The following is a 20,197-nucleotide window of genomic DNA, read 5'->3' as shown; positions in this document are numbered from 1 at the left end:
CCCTCATTTTCGGGAAAGAAGATGGTTTTCATTTGGGAAAGCTCAGAATATTTCATACACAGATCAGGTGTAATGTATGATCTGTAGCTCACTGTTTAATACCTGAATTTCTTCTTGTAATCAGATTTTTTAAAATTACCAGCGTAATCTAATCAGAAACAAATTCTTCGTAAAGTAGGGTTTGCCCAGTGACTGCTGGGATCTAAGCTCTAAAGGATTTTCAGCAGATGTTTATCAGCCCATTGTAGATTTATCTGTGTTTAGCTGCATATATCCAAGGTCTTGATTGTTTTACTTGTTGGCACAAGTTGACAAGACAATCTTATACTACGGGGTGACTAGTCAATTATGGGAACAACATGACTGAAGAAATGATGAAAAACAGAACTGACTTTGCAACACAATTACAATACATATTACAGCCAGTCAGCTTTTAAAGTAACACTTACTAATCACTAGAGCTTACTCAATAAATCTTTCTAAATATATTTCCAGTCAGCACTAGAACTAGCCCTGGTTAAATGAAACTAATTGCAAGGGGATTGGAATCCAAGATCTGCCTCTGGTTGTGATACTAAATCTCAGCTACGCAAAACTAGGAATTATTTTGGGGACATTCTATGGCCTGTGCTATACAGGTGGTCAGATTAGATGATCACAATGGTCCCCCCCCACGGCCTTAGAATTTCTGAAAAACAAGAGCTTGCCCTTTCTGGGCTGTGGAGGAGGATTAGACTGATTCATCACTACTTTGTGAGTCAGGGAGAATCTGCTGCAGGGAGCAGTTTGGCAGGTAGGAATTATGGGAATACTGCTGGGGAATTGTTGGAGAATTTTCCTATGTCTTTTACTGTTTTTCCTCTCCTGCACTGGGAAATGTTAATGCCAACTAAGGTTGTAAAATAACTGCACCTTTCAATAGTTTTGGCTAACTTACCCATTGGAAAGCTTTTTGAACGGTGTGAAGACACATCCTATATAAATACCATCTAGCTGCTACCTGCTCTCTGCTGAAATAGCTTAAGGGTCATTAGACCACCTCCAGGGGTGTGATACAGGTGGATCAATGCAGCACCATATCCTCTAGTCCCTGTCACAGCTCATCCTCTGTGCCGTTTCCCCACACTCTGTCCATCCCTCACCATAGAGCAGCAGAACTACACTGGCTATGCTGCTACAGAACCCTCCATACGGGCAAAGAGAGGGCTGGCTTTGCCCCTAACAGAATAGCCACAGAAAAAGGAGCAACACAGAGATTTGGTATAATGGAGGGTTTTTGGTTTGATTTTCAAACACACACATTGAAGCCACAAGATTTTTTATGAAATTAATGCTCAAATCCATAAGGGCCATCTTGCTAGGCAGCATGTTTTACTACCCATACTGCATGCTGTGCCAAACACTCGAACATAGACAGGGCTGCTGAATCTTGTCCTGGAAGGCATTGGACACATCATGAAGATGAACCACACAGCCTGTGGGACCTGAGGTTTGTTTATACTGCTATCTTATGCCATCTAGTGGCTGACTTTAGGAACAACATAAGAGCTTCCAAACAGACTTGCCGAGCCTTGGAAGATGCAGAGCGAGTGCAGTTTTCAGACAAGGATAGGGGCTGTGCACTGGGGAGTGGACTAATACTTAAATAGGGTGAAAATGCTGGGTTTGAATGAATGTGGTGATTGAAGCCCCACAGCATTTACTCAGCCCAGCCCCATATTCATAATAACAATGCAAACAGGGTTCTGTGGGGTAAGGGATCATGGTCAGACAAACTTGAATGTCAAACTAAGCATTCTCTTGGTTTTAGTGTTGCAGTTTGTGCTGTATAAGTGACAGTGCGCTCAGTACTTCGGTGTTAATAAATTGGTCTTGTCTTCATTTCATCAGGAAAACAAACTGAGCATCTATCCTAGTTCTGAAAGCCACAGGGAAAGTTATCCTAATCAGAAGTGTTTCATATCTAAACCAGAAACAATGGGCCCAGTCCCACTTACTCTGGCAAGCTGTCTCCTTGAAGTCAATGGGCTTACTCACATAAACCAAGCAGAATTTGGCCACGGTGAATAACAAGTTAAGGAAAAAGCCGTGTTAAAAGAATTTTACAACCAAATAAGAATATGGAAGACTTTAAAAGAGCATATTCCATTTATTTGGCCCCAGAACTCTTAACACAGCAACAATCTTCCAGAGTTCCACTCTTTAAAGTGCTTCAAACTCCATTTATATTATTATTAACATTAATGTACACTTCAGTATAAACACTGCTCATCAACCCAAAGAAATGTATATATTTTTATAAAGTTCTTTATATTAGGCCAGATTCTGCAGTCACTCACACCAGCGTCAATCCAAAATAACTCCAGCTAAGTCAATGGAGTTAGTGTAATGCTACACCAGGAGGATGAAAGCAGCATTTGGCCCACTATGTGTAAAAACAATACTATTTTATATTTTATGTATATCTCTCACACACCCAATGAATTACCCGGGAAAGCAATCAAATTTAATAAGGAGTCTAACAAAGCCAACACTTTTAATTAGCTTTGGCACAGGCCACCATTCCAGAAGATGCATCAACTTGTAAGCCGTTTTGAACGTCATAATTGACAAGAGTAACACAGTGATCAGGGGAGGAGAACCCATATTGCAGTAATTCATACAGTACATCAGGAGACCCAACCCAACGAGGGTACAAATAATTCCCTTATTATGTAATGGCAAAGTTAATTGGCAGGGCATCCATTCAAGCTCACTGCACCATGAACCTCTGAAATTTTGCTGACAGAGACAGGTTTGTCATTTATTTTAATGTTCTGCAGACAGCCAAGGAAGGAGTCCCGAACAGGAAGCAAGGGTGTTTCCAAATTTGCTGTAAAGACAAGGAAGAAAGACAGCTAAATATGAGCTGTTTTGTAAAGCACTGAATACAACAGGCTGGTGGCTTTAAGATGTTCCCTTTGATACCTCTGATTATTGAAAGGATTGGATAGTCTTTGCTTTCAGAATGTAATATGATACCAACATTCCAAGTTGAACAAAACTACTTTACTATGGTAAATAAAATAATTAAAAAAAATATTGCACATTTTATCATGTTTTGCTGTTGTTATGACCTCGGTGAAACCTTGCTATGAGTTGAGTTAAAACCTCAGTGAGATTGATGGGTGTGAATACACCCTTCAGTTAATGTAATTGGAAGGATAAATTCATCTCAAGCCCTCACCTATAACAAAAGGAGTATGTGAACCTTCCCAGGAGTTTTGGACTATGGGTGGAGCGGCTTTTTGTGAGCATTGTTTTGGTGGGGGCCAGGGGGAGGAACACACAACCAGGCAGTGACTGAGACAGCATGGAGTGACCCTGAGAGAAGTGCTGGGTTGGGGGTGCTGGCTGAAAGAAGCTTGGGCCTGTAAGCTAAGAAGCTACTCCTTTCTGCTTTTGGTTCCTCCTGCATTTGGAGAAGCAGGACTTTGTATAAATGAAAATATCAGACTACAACATCAGCTTTTACTCCCAACCGGAACATCCCGAGGAAAACCTAATGTAGACTGGGTGAAAACAGAGAGGGGCCATCAGACCCAATATAAATACTGTAATGTTTATAGTGTTACCCCCTTTTGACCCTGGTGGCTAGTCAGCGTTCCCTTGGCTCATGGACCTAGCTTGGGGGGCGGAGAGGGGGGAATGCAGAAAAGAGGAAATGTCAGGTCTGTAGCTACCTCTGCCTTCCTCGCTGCCCCAATTCATTTTTACACTAGCATTTTTTTCCTCTCTCCTGACCCAAATTTCACATAACAGAATGGTGACTCCTGCAGCTCAAAAAAGCTGACCCTGATGGTGGAACTAGGGCTAGTAGAGAGGTATTGACAGCACAGACCCTGATGGAGCCAGGCAGACTTGGGAGTGATGGGGAGACTGGGAAGCAGTGCAAACACACAGGGTCCCCAATGGATGGCATTGACCTCCAAAGATAATATATCTGTGTATTTCAAGTGGTAGACCTCCTACCAGTTCTGGTGGGTGTGGGGGTGGAGGGGGTTTGGTTGACATATGAAAGTTATATTGGTATAGCTATGTAAGTTGAGGTATGAAAAAACCACTCCCCTGACCTATGTAGCTATGCCAACCTAAGCCCCAGTGTAGACATAGCTATGTTGACTGAAGAGTGCTTCTGTTGAGGTAATTCATGTTGTTCAGGGAGGTGGTGTTCCTACACAGACAGAAAAATGCTTTCTAATGGCGTAGGCTGCATCTATGCTACAGGGCTATGCCAGCCTGTACTGGAGAGAGAGAGAGAGAGAGAGAGTGTGTGTGTGTGTGTCAGAGAGAGAGAGAGAGAGAGAGAAAGCGTGCAAGACCCTGCCTACCTGACAAAAAATGATGAGATAATACAAGTTAAGTCTCCTGTCACCTGAGTATTTTTTCCCTTATAGGAGATGATATGGCCCATAGTGTGTTTGATTTTTTTTCTTTCACAAAAAGAAACAAAACACCAGGAAGAGCAATGAAACATTAACTTGAAGTAATATTACCTGGAATTCTTCCAAAATAAAGTGGATGACCCACGTTAGCAGAAAGTGAGGCAGAGGATCCAATGGTGTAGTTGCTCTTTGCATCCACATCTAGGTGCACAATGTTCTGTTTCTGAGTTACTGTAAGGAATTTGGTAAATCAGTAACTTTGCTCCAGTCAAGCATCCACAAGCCATGACCTACTATTTTAAGAAGTGTTTGTCTTGCAGGAGTGTGATTTATAGGGGAAGCTTTATTTCACTATATTTCCAAGTCAAACTGACATATACCAAAATACTATGGGGATGAGAAAGTGTTCAACATAAAAGCCCAAAGGTTCTTTTCCCTACATGCAGTCTTAAATAATTACAGCCTGTTATTACTCTAAAGAGTGTTCTCAGAAAAAACAGCAATGGAATTATTTAGCGTATAAGGGGCTAGGCATTAAATTTAGGGCTGCGGCAGTCTTTTTTGTTCTTCCCACCCGTTCCAGTTTCAGAAAAGCAGGCAAGAGGATACAGTACCTGCTATGGAGTGCCACTGTCCATCACATAGAGACCGCTGAGGAGTGACAGATGTCTGGAACTCTGCAGCACCATTATTTCCAGAGGCAGTGACCTGTAAAACATCTTTCAAGTTACTAGGGAAAAGAAAGGAGTGACAAAAGAATATCCGACTCTAAACAATTTACTGAACTCACTGACTGATGCATTTCACCAACACTTTAAAAGGCACAGTCAATATTTGTATTCCCAAACAGTTTTCCTTAAAGGAGGGTAGATTCCATTTACAGAGCCCTAAGAGAGGATAGTGTATACTCTATACATACATAAATCCACGCCCTTGCCTCCTTCCCCGGGTTTTCTTCAACTCCCCTGACACACCCTTCAGCTATTGAAAAAGATACTAAAATAGAACTGCTGAGATTCTGCAGTGGGTGTGTGCAGAAAGCTACGGAGAAACTACACAGGGAGCTGCACAGAGCAGTCAGTGCTCCATGGTTGCGCTCTTCCTAGCAGCCTGACGGTTAAAGGAGAAGTGAGAGCACATGGTTCCATGATCCATTGGCCTAAACCCTTCTAGATTTTTGTAGGAGCAGAGTACCACAGGTGTTCCTTGTCCTGAGGAGAGGAGGATTCTCTGACACTTCCCTTCACCCTGCACTGATTATCATGGAGCTGCCTGATGGAAGCCTGCGTGCATACAATGGAAGCCGCTCATACTGGTATGGTAGCAAATTTAAGGTTCACGCTCCCCAGAGATGGTTATAAGACACCATCATGAAGTTTTCAAATGTATTTTTAATTTGGTTTTCTTTTGTACGAAGTTAGTTTGGTTTTCAAAGTAAGGTGTGTCTCTTCTTAGTTATGGTAATACAATTCAAACAGAAATAAACCCTACACTCACCTTTCCTGCCTCCATGTAAACAGTTAAATAGTTGCCTTGTTTGTTTCCAGTATGGAGTAGGACACCTGTTAGACTTCTCACACGAATGTTAAATATGATCTTAAATTCCAAACCCATCACAAAAGAGTTATCTACAGGTGTGAGAAGGGGAGGAGGGAGAATAATTAGAACAGCACATTAAAAAGGGGAAGAGTATCACCTATATATACACGTACAACATGGAGCTATATCTATATGATATAATAAACTGATATTTATATATCTATGTCTCTATCTATCTATGTGGATTATATAATAAAGACAGCTCCACGTAGCAATTGCTACACTACTTACCAATGACGATATATCCCCCTTCATTAAAGAAATATATCCCAGTCTCCAAAGAGCCATCCAAACATGGAGGGACACCAGTGTTCCGATGAGGAGTATTCATGAGCTTTCCATTCATTTTAAAATTTCTCAGGCAACCTACAAAACTCTTTCTTGGTATATTCTGAAAGCATATTTAAAAACATGAGTAATAATAATAATAATTAATTAATAATAATATAACAAATTAAAGCATGCTGGCTATTATTTTAATAACAGATCAGCCAAGCAGTTCATAGATTTATAGACTTTAAGGTCAGAAGGGACCATTATGATCATCTAGTCTGACCTCCTGCACAATGCAGGCCACAGAATCTCACCCACCCACTTCTGTAACAAATCCCTAACCTATGCCTGAGTTATTGAAGTCCTCAAATACTGGTTTAAAGACCTCAAGGTGCAGAAAATCCTCCAGCAAGTGACCCGTGCCCTATGCTGCAGAGGAAGGCGAAAAACCTCCAGGGCCTCTGCCAATCTGCCTTGGAGGAAAATTCCTTCCTGACCACTGTTTGATGGTGGAAAACCCAAGTATGAAATGCACCTAAAGACTGTCCCTGATACAGTGAAAATGTGTACTATGTCATGAAAGAAATACCAGTAAACCACGAAAGAGTCAAGCGTGCTAGAAAAGTTGAAATCTTGAAAGGGTTATTGCAAAATCTTATTTGTAGAATAGCTGTCTTCCAATGATACATCAAAATATTGACAATCTAACAGTCTAATTCTGATTTCAAATACTAACCACCCACCCACCCACCCCAAACAGCTATTGTGTAGTGATGCACATACCTAACAGGTCATTTTTAAAGGTAACAGAGGCAATGCATACCTAAGATTAGAATCAAATTCTGCATCTATAATCCCTCCTAAAATCACAGTGATTAGTAAGTGTGAATCCCTCCCTCTGGTACTGAATATTACTAAATCTAGTTTAGCTGGAGACACCTTAAGTATCTGCTGAAGTGAACGCTCTAAGGGGAAGAAGTGCTCTTGGAGAAAAGAAGATTTAGATTTTTGGAGGTAAAAGGGAATCAGGAGCAGCACATGGCTGCAATCAATTTATAGACCGAAATGCTGATAATTTGAGGGCTGGGCACACAGTTGGGGAAGGGGGGGGTGTCTATAATTAGGAATTTGTGGACACCGTGTATAGATGGCCTTAGTAATCTAAATCCCTCTCATCATTATGACCTCCCTTTACAATACTTCAGTGTCTTCATTTGCAGTGCAATGAAAAAAACACCCTCAAAATCTCCATTATTTACCTGTACTTTCAGGGATGGAAGCCCGCCCAGATAGACTGGTGGCTTAGTGCTGAAGGTGGAATTACTTGCCAGTTTTCCTTCCCTGGCCCTCAGACCATCAATAACAAGTTGGCCATTCTTCCCATGCATACTGAATACCACCTTTGTGGGGGAAAGCATAATTACCATTAGACACATTGGGTGGGATTTCAAAATCACTTATGTGAGGTAGAAGCACACGTCCCAATGAAAGTCAATGGAACTTGTGCTCCTAAATCATCTTGGTGCTTCTGAAAACCCTATCCATCAAGTTATAGACAGTATAGTCCTAAAATCAGCACACATTTTTGAGGCTCACTTGAAACTAGCAAAAATATAAAGAAAGTAGGTGGGTAAAATGCTTTTTCAAATACCTTATCGTTCAAAAACTAGGAGTATTTTGGCACATCAGTTATCCAGGTTCCTTGTTTTTCCTTACTCTGGTATATAACCAGAGTAATTCCATTGACTTTCTAGATATACACCAACAGGCATCAGAATAATGCCTTATACCATAATGTCCCTACCCCACAGACACATACTATCTACCTTAATGTTCCCTTTTTTGGGGAACTTTCCTAAAGTAATACAGGTATTGTTACAATACTATCTGCATTAGAACTAGGCCACTGCCATGAGCTTCTTGACAACAAACACCTGTCATCCACACGAACCTTCAGTCATATGAACTAGCTCCACAAGGTTGAGGTGAATATACTCCCAGCATTTTAAAATGCTGAGCACTTACGACTGTGCATATTAAGCGATGGTTCATGTTTTGCAATGGTTCACACAGTTAATTCTGTCCTAACTGTCGTTATACTTACAGTATGCCACTGCCCGTCATCGTATTTTGCTTTGCTTTTGATTTTAATTTTCTTTCCTCCAACACCAAATGAAAAGACAAAACGTCCCTTGGAAATGTAAAGAGCCATATAAGAGCTCTCAGGCTTATTTCCCACAAAAAATATCAGTCCTCCTGATGATGCAGTCCGTACGTCTATTGAAAAATGTGCCCTTTAGTGGAAAGAGGATCAGAGAAGACATTAAAATATGGCCTTGTTTTGCTTACTGTCATACCCTTTCCATACCCTTTTGAAAGATGCAGGGGGCCTGATTCTGCTCTCACTTATACCAGTGTAAATCAGGAGTCACTCCACTGAAGTTGTTGGAATTATCAGTATAAGACTGGATATAAATGTGATCAGAAACATTATATTTATTGTCATTGTGCTGTGCAGGAAGTTACATGTGAATTCAATTGGAACAAACATACATATTCCTATAATACCAGTACAGCAAAGTGAGATTACTATTAAGTATTTGAATGCTGATGATGTACTCAGTAATGTAGAGAATATAGAGTAGACAAGGCCAGTGGGTATCTTCACTGTTTGGTAGCCACTGAATTTAATTAAAAATCCTCTCTGAACAGAAGGGCCATATAGTGTGTCCTGAATTTTAGTTTTGGCAAACCAAGAGAAGAAGGAACTTCGACCGACAAGGACACTCTTCTGAAAAACCCGGTCATCAGTCTCAGAGAGTTCCATCCCAGAAACCAGTAACAGAAGCACCTAGTCTGGTCTTAACTGTTATGATGGAATGTAGGGGGAGAGTGTTTGACCTATAAACACAAGTCGAATAATTTGTTAACACAATAGTGGCTTTTGGAATTATAATTATGTGGTACACCATTCACATTTCTGAATGTGGGCGGAAGTCGGCAGATTTAGATTCTTGGATTGGGCCTCAATGTGCACTAAATTCAAGCATCTCATTCCAGGCAACCTGTTCAGTTTTGTTTTGTAGAAACAATGATTGGGAGAAAAAGTTCTCTGTCAAGCCCTTAACAGAACAATCAGGGTGCACCCCATTACTCCCAAAGAGATGCCCATTGGGAAATCATAACCCTTAGCACCTAAAGGCTAGGCTCAAGGTTCATTGAAGAATACAGCATTAGAAGTTGAGTGGAGAACTGTTGCATTACCTGTCTGTCAGTGATGCCTGAGAAAGTGTATACAGCAAATGACTGTTGGGAGCGTTGCCAAACTGATAAGCTCCATTGATGAAATTTAGTTGAGTAGGTAAAGCACAGCTTTTCTGGTCTAGCTGCACTTCGGCACCTGTCAGGTAAGCAAGGTGCTTTTCCTTCTGTAACTGCAAGGCAGAATTTTAATCTTTAATATGGATAACTGAGATAATAATTCAATATACGTATTTCATAATTCCCATCAGAACCAGTCAACATGCTTCTTTGAGTGTCTGATGAACTGTTATCACTCTGGAGAGTTATATATTGAGCATGGGATATGGAGAAGGGAGATCCTGCTCCAGATGCTAGATGGAAAAGGAGTAACATCAATTCCTCAACCCTGCCAGCTCATGTTGGGGGAGCCTAAGCCTGAGAATCAGTGTGGACTGGAGTTTATAGTAAACATAAACATACCTTGAAAATCTTAGAGCTGTTAGGATCTGCTAATTCTTTCAGCTGCATTGGCTGGGGTGACTTGTATATCCTACAGGCTCCCACGGATACACCAGACTTCTCCGTATAACTGACTAGATTTTGAACTTGAGGGAGCTCACCTGTCCTAGAATGAGGAATAAACATGAGGAATGAGAATGAGCAATGAGTGCTATAGGAGACCACTCTTTATCATCCCTATTCTTTAATGAAAACCACCATGTATTCTAGAGCTGCATTGTTTGGACATATAGCCTTACAAGGTAGATCTACTCTCAATTACAGTCTGTTCAAGGGACATCTACCAATTTTCACCTGTCACAATAGTATGATTTATATTAATGATCCTAAACTATTGGCACAAGCACATCCAGAATTACTGTCATAAGAACTCATATATTTTGTATTAGCATGTGATGTCACCAGGAAAGCCCAACCACTTATACAGTAGGTGGCATATAGCATCCAGTGCTGTTCCTCTGGCAGTTTTAGCAGGCCAAGCCTAAATAAAAGTATCAGCTGCTTCCTTGGGGGTGGCGGGGGAAATCCTTGAAGATGCTGCATGACCTATTGGGTGGGAAGTTTGTGAAAAACGAAAGGAGTTTGTAGTTCTTGCCTGAAACATCCCACCTCTGCTACAGCCATACTACTGAGGTAAGCCACTGCTGTTGCATCCTCAACTGAATTTAGGAGCCTACCAAAAACTACTTACTTGAAAAAATGCTGTTGCCATTGAGAAAAGGGAGCTGGAATACAGTAACTCTGGCAGTGTCAGACCTTCTGGCTAAATTAAGAAGGTTTTGCTGATTAGCGATAGAAGAGGACTGGTCAGGTCAAACCTACAGTCTTGCTAAATCAGCCACATTCCCACTCAACTGGATCCCAAGTATGAGGGCTAAAAAGCTATCAGTTTGTTACTGTGCAACTCTGCCCTGTTGCCAGAAACACTCTTATACCAATCTTCTTTGTGCAAAGGCTAAATCAATGAGAATAAATGTACACATACTGTATGTAGGTTGTAAGGTTAAAGGAATCTCTCCAATTTTGGTAGATCACAGATGGACAGGGAGGTTAGTATACATGTTGCACAACTTCACAATGCTAAGGCAAAGATTTAATGAAGATATATACAAACCAAAAATACATCATAATTTTTGTGAAACCACACACACTCATGCACATCCAAACACTCAATAGTCAGCGGAAACAAGCAGGCCCCAGCTGGGAGAATACCTGTGATAGGAATTAACCTAATGAATGAAAACACTTAAGGTGAAATTTCTTTTCTAAATTGGGCTTGCAAAGATGTATCTACCACCAGGTGGATGTGGAGGGAAAAAACCTGAGTAACAAATGGGTAACATAAACCAGCAATCGGGTCTTTTTACAAGTACCCCCATATGTTGATGTAATTATTCATTTTGCATATGCAAATGTTTCTTGCTCATGCAGTTATCTGGCTGCACATGTATTTTTGATGAGTATAATTTAGGCACAGATGTTTGAAAAATTTGCCTTGCAATATACCCATTCCAATATAATCATGCTTTTAAACCAAATTTCTAGTGAAGGAATACAATTCAGAGTGATCTTCCAAAATATCAAAAGATCAAACTCCATTAAATCTTACAAAAATGATGAATTGGTCAAATACAAGAATTTATTTGTTGTGCAACAAGGTTATGCATTCAGCAAGGTTTCATGTATCTAGAAGAAATGCAGATTAGTGAGAAGAAATTCCAATTACTCATAAAGGAAAACAGGTCATTTCTCTCTTTACCCCAATGTCTGCACCTGCAAATATTCCCAAGTTAAGTACCTTTGTATAAAGACATTGGAGATGCAGCCTTCAAAATTATCCCCACCCAATCTTATAGAACTTAATTTTTCAGACATTCCTTGAGGTTCAACAGCCATTGACACAGACAGGTCATCAACCAGCAGCCTGACCCTGAAACAAGATGAATACAAATAAGAGTGAAAAATTTAGGAAAAACACACTACCAGCTAAATGAATTTTTTTAAAAAGAAAGATCTGACACACACATGCCTTCCAGTTACATTTTAATTCTGATGGCGTTTACAGGCCTGGTCTCCTATCACTTCCATGGGTTTTATGCCAATACTAGTTCATTGACTTAACCATATTTAAAATGGTGCAGTACAGTTATAATGAGAGCAGCACGTAGCCTTACATTCTTTGGGTGAGATCTTGGCCTCAGTGAAGTCAACAGCACAATTTCCATTGACTTCAATGGGGCCAGGATGCTACCCCTTATGCCAAAAGGAAACAGAATTTGACAAGCTGGATACTGCTACTACAGAAAAACTCTGAACGTTATCACTAGCCCAGGGCTTTAATACAATCGCAGGCTATCTTTCAAACCCTTCTTTTTTAGCCAGCACAAGTTTTTATATAACCCTATGGAGACCAGTGTGTTTTAGAAGTCATCTAATTTTCAGTAAATTAGATAAATTTTAGTAAATTGTCTCAATCTATATATGAGATCGATATTGAGAAAATTAGGAGAGCTATTACCCTTCCTCCTCAGGCCTGTAAAACAGCTGCATTAGACAGGTTTGCAATTTACACTCAAAGATGCGAAGACTATGAGTGTGAGAAGCTGTCCAAAGCTATGTCTTGCCCAACCACAGAGAAAGACACTTAGTGCACAGAAAAGCAGATTCAAGCCTTTTGGTTTGAAAGCTCAGACTACCAGTGTTGCTGTGAAGTTCAGGAGCTGAACTGGAACTCAGTAGGTACTGACATGCAAATACGCAGACCAAGAATCTTCTGGTGCTTCAGAATGTCCATGTCCACTGCTAGCACGATTCAGAATTTAGTTTTAACTCTGTACCATTTTATAACCAAACATCAGGTCAAGCAAACATTCTACAATCTTCTCTTTCTAACCAAGGCTTGCAGTCCATTCAAAAACCAAACACAGAACTGGACTTACATGTTGCCATCTTTGATTACTGACACATAATGCATTGAACCATCTTCATATTTCTTGCTGGATTGTTTTTCCTCATCTGTCATCTTTACGATTACAAAGCCGTCTCTCAGAAAGATGGTAAGCACATAAGGCTAAAAAAAAAAAAAATCCTATAAACTTATAATTAAATATAGGCAGCTTCAGGTTTTCCTGATATCACCATGAACCCAATTCCCAATGGTAAGTCAGGGTGGCAGCGTGCATTGCTCCCAAGAGTTCTTGGAATCCAACATGGCTCCGTGGGAGGAAAACTTCCTTCCCACAAAACTGTTCTGGGCCACCCCAAAAACTGTACTTCTCCCAGGGTAATATCCCAAATCATATGACTCCAGAACCCCTGCAGCTAACACAGCTCCAAAGAGACAAAGGTTTCTAACCGTCAGAGGAGTGAAGTTCTGGAACAGCCTTCCAAGGGGAGCTGTGGGGGATGGTATGATGGGATAGCCTAATTTTGGCAATTAATTGATCTTGACTATTAGCGGTAAATATGCCCAATGGCCTGTTGGATGGGGTGGGATCTGACTTACTACAGAGAATTCTTTCCTGGGTGTCTGGCTGGTGAGTCTTGCCCAGATGCTCAGGGTTTAGCTGATCACCATATTTGGGGTCCGGAAGGAATTTTCCTCCAGGGCAGATTGGCAGAGGCCCTGGGGGTTTTTCGCCTTCCTTTGCAGTGTGGGGCAAGGGTCACTTGCTGGAGGATTCTCTGCACCTTGAAGTCTTTAAACCACAATTTGAGGACTTCAATAGCTCAGACATAGGTTAGGGATTTGATACAGGAGTGGGTGGGTGAGATTCTATGGCCTGCATTGTGCAGGAGGTCAGACTAGATGATCATAATGGTCCCTTCTGACCTTAAAGTGTATGATTCTATGATTCTCCCTGCCTACCCCAGACTTTGGGATGCAAAAAAATAAAAAAAGATAAAAAAGTTATTTAAACGTATTTTAATTGACTTTTATCAGAGGTAGAGATTAAACTCCCCACCTACTTAATGCCATTGTTTCCTCCAGAAGCACAAGCACAGAGGAACTTCTTCCACAGTCTGCCCCTCCAATGGAGTCACTTCTCTCTGCCACTTTCATATTAGCAAGCAAGTCATTTAATCTCTCTGTACCTAAGTTTACCCACACTGTTGGAGTGCTGTGCAGTCATGGTTGGAAAATGGGAACGTTTTAAGGCAGTGGTTCTCAACCAGGGGGTACATGTACCCCTGGGGATACATAGAGCTCTTCCAGGGGGTACATCAATTCACCTAGATATTTGCCTAGTATTACAACAGGCTACATGAAAGGCATTAGTGAAGTCAGTACAAACTAAAATTTCATACAGACATTTACTTGTTTATACTGCTCTATGTACTATATCAGTGTTTCTCAATTTACAATTATATGGTAAAAATAAGAAAGCAAGCAATTTTTCAATAATAGTGTGCTGTGATACTTTAGTATTTTTATTTCTGAGTTTGTGAGCTGGTAGTTTTTAAGCAAGGTGAAACTTGGGGTACACAAGACAAATCAGCCTCCTTGAAAGGTTGAGAGCCACTGTTTTAAGGGACAGTTTCCACCACAAAAGGTCTATTCTTTTCAATGAAAAATTTCAAAACTCAATTTTTTTTTGACCAGATCTTATTGGGAGTAGAATTGGGCAGGAAAAAGTTTTCCCATTCTGCAAGAAATTGAGATTTTGAAAAATGTTCCTGTCCCAAACAGACATGAGTTTTCTTATCCAGAAACAGAAATGAATGTTTCATACCCTTATATTGTAATTTAATAACGTTCCACTGGGTGCCAACGCACGAAAGCCAAATCCGACTTGGAAATTGCTGGGAAATGGGAAACCTTCATCATTCAAATCCAGTATTCCATTCCTGGAGAAAGTTGCAGATCTCACAAGCTAAAAGGCAAAGAGATGATGAATTAGGTTTTCATGTATCACTTTTTTTACTGGACTGCCTAAGGTAAGTTATGAAATTGGTCTCTCATTCTTTTATTCAAGCTAATATATACATGAACGGACTCTAACTGAAAACATATAATAGACAAATTGAGAGTATGGTACCTGAGTTTCCAAGTACAGAACAAGTATATACACTTTGTTGGCATCCATGGAGTCAATCTTGATCTGAACCAGTGTAAGTAAACTGAGGCCCGTTTAGTATAATACACAGCTCTGCTCTGTTTACTGACTATGTTATCAGAAAAGGCCAGATGATTTTATATTCAAAGACAAAAAGTAGGCAGGCTGGGTCGGTGTCCACCTGAATGAACTTTGGACTGGAATGAGTACATTCAGATTTGAATCCCTTTCATTCATCCATTAGGCAGTGAGGCCAAGAGTGCTGTAGTGGCAGCAGAGTCAACCTCAGTGGAAAGAGAGGAGGAGAAGTGACAAGAGTCTTTCAACAGGAAGTGGCTACCATGAACAAACCAAGTGGCATTCACAGAGTTGAAAGGGAGTCCCACCCAGTTGGCTGCAGCAGGGAGAATAGTGGTGGTGGCAAAGGGCTCTGGGGATGTATTTGCACGTTTGAAGTTGTGACAGCCATGGGATGCAGACAAAAACTCAGAGGATCCATCAGGGGTAGGAAAAGGAAGTAAGAGATGACTACCTATGCAGACCCCATACACACTTAATATCACCCAATACGTTCCTCAAAGTAGAGACAGCTACTGGTCCACTAGTCACATTTTTCAAGATTATTTAAGAATGTCAATTGCTAAAAGTTCATAACTTAAAAATCTGGAGAAATGCTAGAAGACTAGAAGAGTGCTAACGCTGTGCCAGTATTCAAAAACGGCAAGCGGTATGACCTGAGTAACTATAGACTGGTTAGCCTGACATCAGACCTAGGCAGAACAATGGAAAAGCTGATACAGGATTCAACTGATAAATAACTGAAGTACAGGAATACAATTAAGGACAGTCAATATGATTTTATGGAAACGAAAGTCTGATCAAACAAACCAGATTCCATGCTTTGATGAGATTACAAGTTTGATTGATAAAGATAACTGCATAGATGTAATATATTTAGTCTTTTGTAAGTCATTTGACAGTACGTCTGACATTCTGATTGAAAATTTAGAACTATGCAATATCACAGGTTAAATGGATTAAGAACTGGCTGACATCTCAAAAAGTAGTTGTCAAAGGGGAATCATCATTGAGTGGGGTTGTTTCTAGTGGGGTTCCGTAAGGTTCAATACTAGTAGACCCAACACTGTTCAACATTTTCATCAATGATCTGGAAGCAAATATAAAAATCACTGCTGATAATATTTGCAGATGACACAAAGATTGGCAGAGTGGTAAATAATCATGAGGACAGAACAGTCATACATAGCGACCAGGATAGCTTGGTAAGTTAGACATTCAGGAACAAGGAACACAAGCCATGACTAAAAATGGAGGGCTGCATCCTGGAAAGCAGTGACTATGAAAAGGATTTTAGGGGTCACAGTAGACAAACAATTGAGCATGCCCTCCCAATATGATGCTGTGGCGAAAAGGGCTAACGTGATCCTGGGTTGTATAAACAGGGGAGTAATAAGGAGGGGTAAGGAGGTGTCCACATTTTAAAAAAGATGCTGAAAAGTTGGAAAGGGTGCAGGAAAGAACTGTAAAGATGATTCAAGAGCTTGAGAAAATGCCTTACAGCAAGAGAATAAAAGAGCTCAATCTGTTTAATTTATCAAAAAGAAGATTGAAAGGAGACTTGATTACAGTGTATAAGTACCTTCACAGGGAAAAAATACTGGTTACTAAAAAGGGCTCCTTAATCTAGCAGAGAAAGGATAACAAGAACCAATGGCTGAAAGTTGAAGTCAGATAAATTCAAATTAGAAATACAGCACAAATTTTTAACAGTGAAGGTGATCAGTCATTGGAACAAACTACCAAGGGAAGTGGTGGATTCTCCATTTCTTGATGTCTTCAAATCAAGACTGGATGTCTTTCTGGAAGTTATACTCTAGCCAAACACAAGGCTGGGTGAAAGTTAATGGCCTGTGATATAAAGGAAGTCAGACTAGATGATTTAACCATTCCTTCTATCAATCTGTGAAAAACAAACACACTAAAAGCAACTTTGCAAATTACCTTCCAGTCATCGGAACACTTCCTACTGACACCAATGGTCTCAGTAAAAGTAACAGACGCAGTGATGGGGTTTTTCACATTCTTAATGCAGCCACGGAATGGAGATGTGGAGATATTAAAGCTGGTTTCAGAGAGAAAAAAGTAATTTGTTACCTCAATCACAGAATAGTACAACAGTCAGTCAATAGAATGATATGAAATAGAAAAATAAAATAGCAGATTCCAAGATGAATCCTTATTGCACACAAATTTTCACTGTCATGTCCTGTCTACAGAGCATATCCCAACTAACAAAGAGCCAGATGATTTTCCACAACTCACAGATTTTGACATATATTTACACATCACATACAACATACAGAATCTGAGCCCAGTCCTCCCATAGGATACACACCAAAATCTTCTACTGATGTCAGTGGGAGGTTTGTGTGTGTACCCTATAGAAAGGTTGGGCCTGCTGACTTTTTAAAATCGTAACTCACCGTTCCCGCAGAGAAGATGGAATTCCACCCAGGTAGTATGTGGTGAACTTAAAGACACTGATGCTGGCTTTAATCCAAGGATTAATCAAAACTGAGTTTTGTCTACTAGAAATGTATAATTTAATCTGAAATGGACAGATAGTGAGAATTAGTGCACACAAAATAAACAAGAATAATTTAGCACAGGGGTAGGCAACCTATGGCACGCGTGCTGAAGATGGCACACGAGCTGATTTTCAGTAGCACTCACACTGCCTGGGTCCTGGCCACCGATCTGGGGGGCTCTGCATTTTAATTTAATTTTAAATGAAGCTTCTTAAACGTTTTAAAAACCTTATTTACTTTATATACAACAATAGTTTAGTTATATATTATAGACTTATAGAAAGAGACCTTCTAAAAACCTTAAAATGTATTACTGCCACGCGAAACCTTAAATTAGAGTGAATAAATGAAGACTCGGCACACCGCTTCTGAAAGGTTGCCGACCCCTGATTTAGCACATCAAAATGTGCAAACATAGCATAATACAAATGGTCTAATTTTGCTCTGATTTACACCAGTTTAAATACAGAGTAACTGCATTGCTTCAAGTCGATTTACTCTACATTTTGTAAGTAAAAACACATGCTTAAATGAAGTATGTATGCAGATTTTTGTGCATGAGTGGTCTAGCAATGAATAGATATAATCATACTTAGTACTTAGATTATGCATTTTATCTGCAGCTCTCAAAGCACTTTTGAGAGAAGAGTAAGTATCATTATGCCTATTTTACAGCAAAAGAGACTGAGGTGATGAAAGGTGATGTGACTTTTCTAAGTTCACACAGTGAATCAGTGGCAGAGAGGGAGCAGAACACAGATCTCATAACTTCCAGTCCTAGCCACTGGAACCCACTGCCTTCTAGCAAGTATGGCACATAAAGTTGAGTGGCAAAACTGAATACTCACATGGTTTGGAATCACTCTGACTCATGAAGTTCTGAGTGTGAGTGACTGGCACCATTGAAAATCAGGCGCTAAGTTTCTTAATTAGCAAAAGTGTGTTCTGTTTCATTTTACTAATAAGTTCGGGTCTCTGCAGTTTTTCCAGCTACAATCAGAACTTGAGTTAGCCACTCCTTTCTCAGTGCATTTACACACACCTACACACACACAAAAGCTGCATGAACTATTCACAGTAAACAAGTTATTCATCAAATTTAGCCCTCTTGTTTGTGAGCAAATTGTCTACAAACAGGTTGTGATTTCTACAAATTAATATGGTGTTTGAAATTCCATTCGTATTCTATGCAAACATATCCCTGCCTACCAACTGCTTACAGCTGGTTCACTGGGAGTACTGCTTTTGGCTTTTATATTTGTAAGTCAAAATTGAGCTGTTTTGATTGGACACATAGGTCACATCTTGACTGGATGAGTGTGACTTTTAGAATTAGGTTTCTGGCATAAGTACTCAAGTATATGAATTCAAGATGTGCCTTTTGTGAATGTTCTGCAATATTCTCCTAAAATTTGCTGTTTAGGCATATATTCCTGCCAGTAAACATAGTTGTTAAAATATCCAAGGAAAGCTGAACAAAAAAGGAACACAGACAAGCGAAATCATTTAAAAGTTTGAACGTATGTTCACAAATAATTATCTGTAATATTTCCCCAGCTCTAAATTATACATACATAAACACATACACCGTTGTTATTTTTACTTTTCATCACATTTTCTTATTGTTGAAAAATCTGTCTATTTTAACAGTACAGTTTAACTATACTTTTGGCCACAATAATCATCAATAAAGGGATTTGATTATGTGTTTCATAGCAGACTTCATATAAATAGCTCCACAAAATAGCTGGACTGCTTTTAAGCTGATCAGATAAAAAAAGCGGTTGCATAAAGGTCAGCTAAAAGTTTTTTCTTAAAACAATTCTGATAAAAATACCAAACTAAACATTAAAATAATGTTGGTGTTTACAATTAATATTATAATCCTTAATTAAAGCAATACACTTGCAAGACAGCAAGTTGTTTGAGTGGTTATTCTGCCAGGAATTGTTTTCCCACAGAAATACATGATATGGGGCAGTGTAAAGATTAATTTCCATATGAGCTGCACACATAAGCTAGTGTTTTTCTAGCCTAATCATCTAAAAAGAAAGGCAAAACTTCACATTCAGAAGAATTTGAAATAGGATGTGTAGCTTCAGCCATTATGATCTATATATTTTCAGAAGTTCATGATACTTTTAATAAAATATATCATTTGTTTAAATGACATACTTGCTTATATGTTCCATCATTTACAGCTTCTTTATTGCTTGCTATTTCCTTTGGAGGTTGTGAGTCAAGTTTGTATCTGAACACCAGATGGCCATTTTCAATATTCAAACTAATGAAATGATCCTGCAATAAGGAAAAAAAAAACACTGTGTAATATATCATATGTATTTTTATTGTCTTGTGAATTACTTTAATAAAGTTAAATACTACTACTACTACTCTTATATAGCACTTTTCATCAGTAGATCTCAAAGCGCTTTACAAAGCAGGTGTTTACAGCTGGAGAAACTGAGGCACG

General features: G+C 39.6%; 1 protein-coding gene across 1 annotated transcript in view; it reads right to left on the bottom strand.

Annotated features, from left to right (window-relative positions):
- Positions 1–2,100: 2,100 nt before the first annotated feature.
- LAMA3 (laminin subunit alpha 3) overlaps positions 2,101–20,197 on the bottom strand; it is a 191,470-nt gene continuing 173,373 nt past the window's right edge. Inside the window, exons 64-78 of the mRNA XM_026659438.1 lie at positions 19,900–20,022; positions 17,620–17,744; positions 17,138–17,258; positions 14,792–14,932; positions 12,998–13,128; positions 11,857–11,988; positions 10,020–10,164; positions 9,561–9,721; positions 8,401–8,590; positions 7,556–7,696; positions 6,255–6,414; positions 5,922–6,052; positions 5,039–5,132; positions 4,536–4,655; positions 2,101–2,872 (exon numbers count right to left, since the gene is read on the bottom strand). Coding sequence (XP_026515223.1) covers positions 2,727–2,872; positions 4,536–4,655; positions 5,039–5,132; positions 5,922–6,052; positions 6,255–6,414; positions 7,556–7,696; positions 8,401–8,590; positions 9,561–9,721; positions 10,020–10,164; positions 11,857–11,988; positions 12,998–13,128; positions 14,792–14,932; positions 17,138–17,258; positions 17,620–17,744; positions 19,900–20,022 — 2,061 coding nt within the window. The 3' untranslated portion in view covers positions 2,101–2,726. The remainder of the gene's footprint in view (positions 2,873–4,535; positions 4,656–5,038; positions 5,133–5,921; positions 6,053–6,254; positions 6,415–7,555; positions 7,697–8,400; positions 8,591–9,560; positions 9,722–10,019; positions 10,165–11,856; positions 11,989–12,997; positions 13,129–14,791; positions 14,933–17,137; positions 17,259–17,619; positions 17,745–19,899; positions 20,023–20,197) is intronic.

Source organism: Terrapene carolina, unplaced genomic scaffold (genome assembly GCF_002925995.2).
Source record: "Terrapene carolina triunguis isolate 2854851 unplaced genomic scaffold, T_m_triunguis-2.0 Scaffold58, whole genome shotgun sequence".
In the NCBI taxonomy this organism is placed as follows: Eukaryota; Metazoa; Chordata; order Testudines; family Emydidae; genus Terrapene; species Terrapene triunguis.
The sequence above is the reverse complement of the archived record's forward strand: the minus strand, read 5'-3'. Positions and strand labels throughout refer to the sequence as shown.